The 10852-nt window shown below is 34.2% G+C and overlaps 2 protein-coding genes and 1 pseudogene across 2 annotated transcripts in view; 2 read left to right on the forward strand and 1 right to left on the reverse strand.

The window, feature by feature from the left end:
* The window catches only part of LOC136823935 (uncharacterized), a 400726-nt pseudogene that overhangs the window by 344935 nt on the left and 44939 nt on the right, over nucleotides 1–10852 (forward strand).
* The window catches only part of LOC136823936 (UBX domain-containing protein 7-like), a 55291-nt gene that overhangs the window by 10371 nt on the left and 34068 nt on the right, over nucleotides 1–10852 (reverse strand). The window contains exons 7-9 of the mRNA XM_067080094.1: nucleotides 2934–2999; nucleotides 2082–2197; nucleotides 412–655 (exon numbers count right to left, since the gene is read on the reverse strand). Coding sequence (XP_066936195.1) covers nucleotides 412–655; nucleotides 2082–2197; nucleotides 2934–2999 — 426 coding nt within the window. The remainder of the gene's footprint in view (nucleotides 1–411; nucleotides 656–2081; nucleotides 2198–2933; nucleotides 3000–10852) is intronic.
* Nucleotides 3909–8056, forward strand: LOC136823940 (uncharacterized). The gene is made up of 4 exons (XM_067080097.1): nucleotides 3909–4318; nucleotides 5302–5383; nucleotides 6518–6634; nucleotides 7256–8056. The coding sequence occupies exons 1-4, from the start codon at nucleotides 3932–3934 to the stop codon at nucleotides 7798–7800; spliced, it is 1131 nt and encodes a 376-aa protein (XP_066936198.1). The 5' UTR covers nucleotides 3909–3931; the 3' UTR covers nucleotides 7801–8056.

Raw genomic sequence — 10852 nt, forward strand, 5'->3', positions numbered from 1 at the left:
TGCAAATCCCCGATATGGCTTGGAAAGAGAGCTTGCCGAAAAACTCTGAAAGTGTTTCGATTTTTTACACCCCTCCCCCCCCCCGGACCGTACTAGAAAAGCCCCGTTTATTAACTTAAATAACCTGGTTTTAATCTATCATTACCTTATTTTGGGTGTTAAGAGGTACAATTTTTAACCCCCGGCAATTTCCAATCCCCCAGAAACTACCCCCGCCCACAGTTTATTTTTTTTTTTTTTGCCAGCCCCAGTTTATAAGGCGCCTGAGAGTATCATATACAACAAAATCAACAAGCGATTTTAGGTCTAAGAGTCTACCAAAACCTTACGAGCCTTATTCCTAGAACAAAAATAAGGTTGGTTTTAAAGGGGCTTTGAAAAATGTGTGGTTTCTCCGAAATTTTTCCATACCTGGAGCTTCATTGATCTTTCGTTTCTTATTAGATGGAATCTCATCATTCTCCACACTGCCACCATCTTCATCGTCAGATATCTCAATTTCTGATTCATCACTTTCGTCTACCGTAACTATGGATCCTTCTTCTTCATCGTCGTCAATAGCAACCAGTTTCGGTTGTTTATTACACATCTCTAATGATGCTTTGATGGCAGCTTCAAGTTGAGCGTCTTCAGATTTGTCGATCAATGCATCAGGCTAAAAAGATTTTAAACAAGAGAATGAAAATTTTTACAGTGTAAACTTGGCTACAAAAGCGTTTTGAAAAGCAGAGCAGTATTTACACATTTTTTCAAGAAACTATAGTTTTACCAAGCAGCCTCGATGTTTCTTAAGAAATCGGCCTTTTGAGCCTTAAATGTTTCTTACATGTTTCTAAACTTTTTGACATAATCAGCCTATTTTTCATGCAAAGAAAAAAAAACATTTGTTTTGATTAGAAGGTTCTTAAAAAAGCCGAATTAAAAAATGTTATATTTTCTCATTCTCGGCCTCAGCATGTTTCTTAGATGTTTCTTAGTTCTTAGGCATTCTGAGCCTCAAGTTTTTTAAAAGTGTGTTAAAAAAAATAAAAACGTGTATCTGAAAATAAGTTGGGGTAAAAAATAAGTCGGAAAAAATGGGGCTATGTAATCTTCCGAAGGAATTTGGATAAAACTCACAAGTAAAATCTTGGTGACAGAAAATTTTGGTCATAAGTGTGTATGTATCAAAAATTTTCATTTAATTCAGTAGAGAGTGGGTGTCTGCATAGAGGTATAAAGAAAGACAGGAGATGAAATTGTCAGTAATTGGTCGTTAAAGTCTTTTGATTTCTTTTATGTAATAAATCAAAAGAAATTCTAGGCTCGCCCGATGAAATACGACTTTTTAGTAGAACTCAAGTTTGCTCTGAACATTCTTACTATCAGCATCGAAGATTTCCAGCCTTCTAATATACGAGAATAAAATAAAATTTAGCTCCACGAAATAAGTTTGCGTTCAATTTTGTCATCCATTAAATTTTGTTTTGAAAAGATATTTTCTCAAGCCAGAAAATGAAAAGTTCTTTATAAGCACACACAATTTCAGACCCAATTTGTAGACAAAAAGTCGCTGGAGAATTTTGGAGGAAAGTATCAAGCAATAGAGTTCACCTTGAAGAAAATGTTGATCGAAAAATCTTGTCATTTGATGAAGGATTGCAAAGTTTACAGGCCCTTTTTTAATCCAAATATTTTCTTACACCAATGTCAGAAACAATGAATCTCGTTCCATCTTATTTCCAACACTTAAGTTAGCCAATAAGATTTTACCTATCAACAAAAGAGCTCATTAAAAATGCACGATATATGAGATTATGAGCATGCATACCTCGTAATATTTTTAATCGTAGGGCGAGCATGGTTACAATAGCATACTTCTCCTGTTTCTTTATACCTCCATGGTGTCTGTGAGTTCGACTAAGACCATGTTCACACGCTACGGTTCCGTTCCGCTCCGAAGCAAAATGAAGTCATTCTATTGGTTAATTTCAAGTGTTACGTAACTTCTAACTAATACAATGGCTTCATTCCGTTTCAGAGCGAGACGTTACGTTACGTGCGAACATGGTCTAAAACAATAAAGTAAGAGCAAAAATTACCTTATTTTTTCTATCGTCTGTTTTAGTAACATCGACTACATCATCATCCTCAATGCTAATAGTCGATGAATTCATATCGTTTGTAAATGGTGGATTCTCCGCTAAAAACATTGTTGCTGTAATAACAAAAAGCGTGAAATCAAAAAAAAAAGATATATTCAAAGTCAGTCGAGTGACAGCTTTGAAAACATTGGGTATAAGCTTAATTTTCAAACAATTTTCACTTCTTTTTATTGGTCAGAATCACTATCTTGAAACAAAGCCAAACGTTATTCTCGTGATCCAGACCACGGTAAAGTTCCAATAAATCAATATATTAGTTTGAAGGTCGACAGCAGGAAAGGGACGCTATAATGAAGGGGGGGGGTTGTACTTTTACGATGTGACGGGATAGGCCCTCTTTTGGTACAGTATTACGGGATTTGACCAAAAAAAACGGGAAAAAGGTACTTTAAAATCAGACGGTGAAGATGATTAGCCTTATTTTTTGTCAGCATTCCGGTATTTTAACCCATACAAACCGTTGTGATAGTGTTTTTATTTTTTTTCAATTTTCGGGATTCCGGGATTCAGCCAAATTTTTTACGGGAAAACGGTTACCGACCGTTACTTCATCGTTACCTGTCGTTACCTACCGTTACTTGTCGTTACCTATCGTTACCTACCGTTACCACTTTTAGTAAAACGCCCCTACAGGTATAATGAGTAATGCAAGAGCTCGTCTTTTCTCTCGGTACCAATATTAGAAGCAGCCACTGGGGACCAGATGGCAATCTTTGGCGCTTAACCTGCCAACATTATTGAGCTGGAACTAAAACTACTCTGGTGGCAGTTTATACAAAAGACCATTACCTAATTCTGCAAATTGATTTGCTGATGGATTAGAGCCCAGGTTTTCCCAAACCACCATTCTTTCACCTGAAATAAAAGAAATGATTGAATTAAAAACACTTTCGGGATTTCTGACGGTAGAAGGCGTAAATACCTCGGTCTATATACGAATCCGAAGTAACTAAGCGTCTTTGTATTTACTACCAATATTTTCAGTCTTAAAAATTGCAGCACCGAGATTGAATTTTCTTTCTAGTTTTAAACAAGTCATCGCTTAAAGGGAAAGCCCGGCTCCAATCAAAATCAGCCTGTTTCATCAAACTTTTTCAGTCTTCCGTACGGCAGCTGCGTACGATAGATCTGTAACCAAAAATCACCAGGAAATTACCCCCGTTCAGATGGTAGGAAAGTGAATACCATTTCTATGACGTTTTCTAGACAACTAGCCCACGTGGTCCACAATCGAATAATAAAAATTAATTATATGAATAGATAATATAGTATTGACCGTCACCGGGTGATCAACTGAGAAACAAGGTATCAATAATAAATATCATCAGTTATTGAATTGAATAAATTTTAATAGAAATTTTCCCGTTCTTAGTCTTAGACTGAAAAATTGACTCATAAAATCTTCAAGGATGAAATTTTCACTTGACATTGATTACTTATTAAAATTACATCATTGAGGTGGATCCAGTAGCGTAGACAAGTTGGGCGCAAAATTTGTGTAAGAGAGCAGATTTTTATGACACAGTAATTATTTATTCGAATAGATTAATTACAGTGTCATAAAAATCTGCTCTCCTACACAAATTTTGTGCCCCTCCTGTCTACGCTACTGGAACCCACAAACTAAATCAATAAACCGACAACGAGGAGGAGAGAAAAAAAGGAAGAAATATCAATGGAAAGAAACCACAATCGTAAATATTAAATTTTGAAAAAAAAAAAAAAGACAGAAATAATTTTTGTTAACACTTTTTTGACTTAATCGTCACGAAGATAATTTGGTGAAAATGAAGTTTTGTTATTCAATATTTACTTATTTCATCTTTATTATATTTCGTATAAACCTGACATTTGGAAACTTGCATCGTCAATTTTCACCAAATATTCGCTACCATCAACCTACAAATCAAAGTTCGGCTTTCAACTATAGTTTCATCAATGTCAAGAAATTGAAAGGCTACATCTTGTCTTATACCAGTCCGTTGGCCGATTTTGAAGTAGCAAACAAAACAAAATGCGTCAAGGAGTGTGTCAAAACTGAAGGACTTTGCAAGAGTATCAATCTTATTACGTTAACTACAGATGGCTACCAATGTCAAATTTTGGCGCATGACATTTACACAACCCCAAGAAACTTAATTACTCAAAGCGATTCAACTCACTACATTATCACTGTATGTTTCGTTCATTTCTTTAAAACTCAACTCCGCAAATTTAAATTTTGCGTTTTTCAGAGATATTTGCTATTTCATCGGGTGTAAATCTTGCGACACGGCACGAAATTCTCGTTTTATTTTTTAACTGTCATTATCAATTTTTCACGCCATTCTTAATTTTCCACGCCATTCTTCTTAATTTTCCACGCCATTTTAGACTTGAGCGCCAAGTTAAATCTAAGAAAAATTCGCGATTTTATTTTTTGCTTATGATATCAACACTCAGGAGGAATATCATACGTTTTTTTTACAAGAATAGTATCTATAAGAATAACCAGCTGAAGTTCGACCGCATGGGAAGAATACACGCTCTTTTTATGAGAATGGTATAAATCCATTTTACTATGGATATTCTTAACTTTTTTGGGAAAATCATCCTAAAATATTCTTACAGCATTCTTAGGTTTTAATCCTAACTCAGACTAGATTTAACATTTAGCACATACGTTTTAAGCATAAAATGGCATTTTTGTGAAGGAGTGAGCCTTACTTTGGGGGTAATTGGCAATTTAAAATTGAAAATACTCTAAAAATGACATTCAGTAGCCAAATTCCATAATGGTGATATTCTTAGCATTATTCTTAATTTTTTGACCATTTTCATCATGGACATTCTTATAAAGTGTATTCTTATTTAAAAAAGCGCGTTTCTCCGGGATGGTGGGTGAAAATTGACCCGTTAAAAAATTTTACCGATAAGGAATACGAAACTCACTATATAAATGAAAAAATCATTCGAAAAAAGTTGCCTAGAATATTTGTCGGTATAAATGTCATAAAGAGAATAAGAATATCTTAGTTTCGGTAAGCTTCCTAAGAACACTTCACCTGCAGTAAAACAAAACACTTTAATCCGATTAAATTTAGCGAGATTTGATTTCACGAGTAAAAAAAATCGCGAAATTTGTCGAATCAACGTTATCATGGTTTTTTATTTTTAGAATAAATGCATGAAATCGCCGTGCGGGAAAGACGAAAAATGCGTTCCGAACTATATCGACAATACTTTCAACTGTTATAATAGTAAGTTATGACTTTTTCTTCTTGTCCATCGAGAACTTGCCGTTTCCTGAAGATAAACCTTTCTTTATAAGAAAATCCAAAATTTTTTTAAGTCCTCGGTTGTTCTTAACCTTTTTAGTTTTAAGCCTATAATTGTTCTTAACGTGCTCTTATTTTTTCCAGTTTTGTGAGTACTTCTGTCCATTTTCTTAAGAAATGGGGTGTTTTAAAGTCCGCAAATAGGCTAAGAATGTTCTTAACTTGTTCTTAACATTTTGGCAATCGAAGCCTTATGTTCTTATGTAGTTTGTTCTTATAAAAAACATTTACCGTCACTTCTCCATTCCTCAAAATAGTCAAGGAGAAAATTGAAAATGACACAAGAGCTATAGATGGAGCATTTAGAATATCCCCTTTTTGTTTCCGGTGTCCCGTAAAAACGTCCGTAAAACGTTTAGCCCTGGTAAATATTTTGACCCCAAAGATTTTCATATTAATAGAAATCTGAGAACATTCACAGACGAAGTTGAGCCTGGAATTTCTATATTAATTCAATAAATTAATTTAAGTAGTGAAAGTTGGGTAAAAAGCCCTAAAATAATAGAGTGGGTTACAATTTGAAGCTCAAAGTACAAAAAAAAAATATGAACAGACAGTGCAAATTGAATAATAATTACGATGGTAAAAAAAAGTGTGACTTGCAATCAATAAAAAACAATTAAACCCTTAATAATCAATGGAGTTTATAACTGAAAAGTTAGAGGAAGCTGAAACAAGCAACAGCTCCCTCGCCAGCCTACCTTAAGAGAAGAAATTTCGATTTATAGACTATCCGCCAAAATATATATTCTCGCCTAGTCTCTATTTCTCCTAAAAGACCCCTTTTTCATCCTTTTTAAGCTTAAATATTCAACAAAAAAGGGCCGCTCGCCAAAATTAATTCTCGCCAAATTTAGAAATTCTATTAAATCGCCAAAATAAATTCCGCCAAATCGCACCAAAATTATCGAATGGGATCATTCGCCAATATTTCTTCTCTTAAGGTAATCAATCCAATCTGACGCTACCAGTAAAACATCAAAAAGCTGAGAAAACGCTGGGGACGAGGTTCCGGTCGATTCTTCAAACTTCCTTCATCTTTATTTCTCTTTCTAGAGCCATCATCTTGTTCCGAGGTCAAACAACTACAACCTTTGGCTACTTCAGGATTTTTTAATATCACGTTGAATGGTAAAAGAGTTCAAGTCTATTGTGACATGCACACTGATGGAGGTAGTCATATATTTACCGCAACGGAACGATCTCAGTTTTGATAAAATTTACTCTTTAAAACGAAATCTATTTGTATCTAGCTTGTGTCTTCAGCTTTATTTTGTTTAAAAACCATATTTTTACCAAGATGGAGGTATTGAAACTGAATTGAAAGTTTTATTTTATACAAAAGTATCTCCGTTTCATGTCAGGCACTTGATCTCATATTAGGACAGGTGCTTTCTTCTGTCATTTGTATTCGATTATTTCCCACCTGGAACACACAGCTTGCGTGGATATCACACGAACGCCGGATTGAAAATAAAATATATCGCCACATTCCGAAAAATATCCTGCGTGAAAACAAAACAAACGATAGATCCAATTCGTCATTCTGATGACGGCGTAATATAGCGAAAATCTTAAGGTTTCACTTTCGAGCGCTGGGATTTTTTGTAACACTTTGATTTGTGAATTTTCTGAATTTTCTGAAAAACAAAGCCTTTCAAGTGCCCTAACACAAATTCGATTTTCCCTACTGCAGCATAGTGGAATAGACATTGATTGCGTAAAAAAACGCGGGTGACGTCCAGTATAGGCTATCCCTTTGGGTTTTAAATAGTGTTTTCTATTATTATTAAGGTGGATGGATGATGGTTGGAAATTATTCAATCACTCAAAACAACTTCAGTAATCCATTACCTCTCCCTGTCGGAGACATTGAATCATTAGACCAAGTCTCAACCGGAAATTTTATTTTGAATAGCACGCATCTTCCCGTTTTAGAGGGATGGTCTCCAATTAAAGAAGTTCGATTCTTCTGTTACAAACCGTCGGTAGGTGAAACAATGGATTTCGTAACTTCACAAACACTTTTGGGAATAAATTTTAAAAATTATTTAATCGGAAAATTCGCATATACTTCTTCATGGCTGAACAATGCACAAGCACCAACTGCTTTTCAAAAGTTACCAGATGATGATAGTTCATGGTTGATGGAAATTTATAATTTAGGAATACCAAATGTGAAGAAAGATACTCGTTTGTGGAACCATATCGCATGGTTATCAGGGCTAAAACACTATGGACTTTATAGGGATCGTCGAGAATGTGGTGATTATAATATATTTGAGCCTCAAGTTGGCAATCTTGAGCAAATTGGAAAATGGAGATTTTATGTTCGTTGATTTTTATTATTTTTATTTATACTATCATCTTTTTATATTAATAGCCGTAGTCTGTATGTCTGTGTGTCACCTTCGCAAGCAATGTTTTTGTTCTTTTAAAAGATGACTTTGAGTTGTTCGATAAGTTTGTTTTGATTGATAGATTATAATTCCTGCCTTGACTTGCCTGCCTTTTTGTTTTCTCTTTTCTTTTGTTTAAATGTTTTCGAATGTAATTGACGACCTCATTTGATAAATTAAAGTCGATAATTATTTTGCTGTAATTCTAAATCATTCATTGTTGAATTCGAAAAGTTATGATGAAGGTTTTATAAAAGTAACATAAAAATGCACTATTAAGCTATAGTCTGCGTGTCTTTCTTTCCTGAACAATCTCGTGTCATGTCTATAATTTCACCCCCCCCCCTTAATTAAGGTCTGGAGCCACTTGAAACAAATTCAATCAAAATGAAACTTGTTTCAATTGGCCCACCCGCCTCAGAAAAACCTAAGCAAAGCAATTTTCTACAGTCATCACGTAACTACAATGAAAAGTTTCTATCTAGAGTAACTACTGATGAATTTTTCGAATCATTTTTTTGTTTCAGAAGCCGATTTGTATATGTTTTCTTTCTGTCGTTGAGGGGGGCCCCAGCGGTTTGCGTGAATGTGCGAAATGAGCTTTTTCACTGGCGTGAAAATTAAAAAAAAATTAAGTCAAATGCATGAATTGGAAAGCTTTGCGCGAAAAAAAATTGTGTCAATCGCGAAAAAACATTGCGCGAATGCGTGAATTTGGGGTGGGGTCAATAGCAACTTTTTCATCGAAGTGAAGCTTTTTGCGTATTTCAGTTTTCAAATGTTTCTATTTGATGAAAAATGTTTCTAGTGGCTCCAGACCTTTATCTTGACATCAAAGTTTTCAAAATTATCGAGAACTACGGCAAATTTAAAATTAGCGAAGCATGAATCATTTCTTAAGAGACATGTTTTTTATAAGAATCAATTAAAATTTGTACTTTCCGTACTTTTAAATGCCTCGTGAGGCGATTGTCCTATATTCATAAATACGTTTGTTTCCTAAAATTTTATCTCGATATGAGAGTCTTCCTATACTGCCACGAAAAAAAACGGCAACAAGTTGACAAAGTTTTTAGAGGCGATGCTGTTGTTTTGAGCGGGAGAAAATAAAACATTTGAGCAGCCTATAGCATGTATATTTGTCATCACGAGTAGTTCGCCGCCAGACAAAAGGCCATTATACTGGTCATAAAAGTTATAAAGTTTGTTTGAGTAAGGAATTATTTCCAAGTTCAAAATACAAAAGAGCGGCGCTTCCGCTTTTGGACTTTTATTTGGACTGTTTTCATGGGTGAAAGGACTTTGGATTATTCTCCTTAAAAATATCTTTCCAACGGTGTATAACTTTCTAACATAGAATGCATGGATGCTGTGAAAAGGTCAAAAAGGTGAAGTGTCCACATATTTATGAGACAGACTTTATTAAAACAGGACTTTTTTCGGGACAACCTTTGATGCTCAAAAAAAGGCTTTGACCATGTATTAGTTTAAGATTTGAAGGGTTTAATAAGCTTACAAGAGAATGTACATGATATGGCAAAGTCGATTGACTAATTGATAAAAAGACAGTAAGAGGTCTCTTTATGAAATAATTAATAGAAGTATTGATCACCAAAATAACATGCCAAAAAGAAGAATTCTTAAGATATTGCAATCAATTATTCACAGCCTGGAAAACAAATTTAAGATATTGTAAAATACTCATTCAAAAACGTTTACCTATAAAGTGTTCCCGTTTCATATCAGACACATATTTCATATCAGGACAGTGTCTGCCTGTTGTTATATTATGCTGATATAAACAAAAAAATGTTTTTCTTTCCCTCTTTCTGATCATCTTGCTCCACATCCGTATCAATCCAATGTGAAAAAGCTTGTAAAGTAAAATTGACGAGTAAGCAAGCGATATCACTCTTATTTAAAAACAAGACCTGTAATCATCAAATAGTTATAATAGTCATAAATATGCACTCGTGTAATGGGGTATATTGGTCATATATTGTTCATTAATCTACATGTTCTTTCTAATATTGTTTATTAGTTTATGTTTTGACATTTCATTAACTAATGCTCAAAATATGTTGTGCATAAGTTGTAGATTCTAAAGTGTTTGCTATGTTTACTAAAAAATATCCATAATGTAACAAAGTGGATTGACTATTGGTAATAATAGACAGTATGAGGTTTTGAGCCAAAAAGAAGAAATATTGCAATCAATTATTCACAGTCTAGAGAAAAAATAATTTCAGGGAGTGGAGTCTTATCGACTTGAAAATCTAACAAGTCTGGCAAAACACCACAGCCTAGAAATGAGTCAAGCGTTTGTTGTTTAAGTTTTTCTCCCAGTTTACACTCTTGTTTAAGTAAAATTGTGCTGAGACTCAGCTGGTCTTAAAACGGATTTAATTAAGATTTACTGCGGGGGGGGTCCAAAAATGACTTGTTTTGGAAATTTTTATGTTTAACCATCTTTTTAAAATTAATTTCCCATGCTGATTCCGAATTTGAAATCCGTTTTTCCATATCTCTTACCCCTGGGCGGCTACCGGAGACCCTTTTTTCGGAAAACCGTCCAAAACCACTAAAAGTCCATTTTTTTTAATTTTCCATTTTGAATAGCTTTCTATTGATGAGATATCTTTTTAAAATAAGTTTTTAATGCTGATTCCGAATTTGAAATGCGTTTTATCACAACTCTTACCATTGGCCTGGTATTGGAGGCTTTTTTTTACTAAAATCTTCGAAACTAAGGAAAATTGATAATTTGAAAAATGTTTGAATTAGAATGAAAAATTTAATGATAACAACTTGTTTTAGATCAGATTTTCATGCTCATTCCGAATTTCAAATCAGTTTTTGTTTTCTCCTACCTCTAGTCTCCTACGGGGCCGGCTACATAAGGTTCCTTATTCAGATAATATTGCAAAAAATGTGCAAAAAAAATGTGCAAAAATAATGGACCAACATGAAAGCATTTACAGGGTGTATCCCT

Source organism: Clytia hemisphaerica, unplaced genomic scaffold (assembly GCF_902728285.1).
Source record: "Clytia hemisphaerica strain Z4C2 unplaced genomic scaffold, Clytia hemisphaerica genome assembly, whole genome shotgun sequence".
NCBI lineage: Eukaryota > Metazoa > Cnidaria > Hydrozoa > Leptothecata > Clytiidae > Clytia > Clytia hemisphaerica.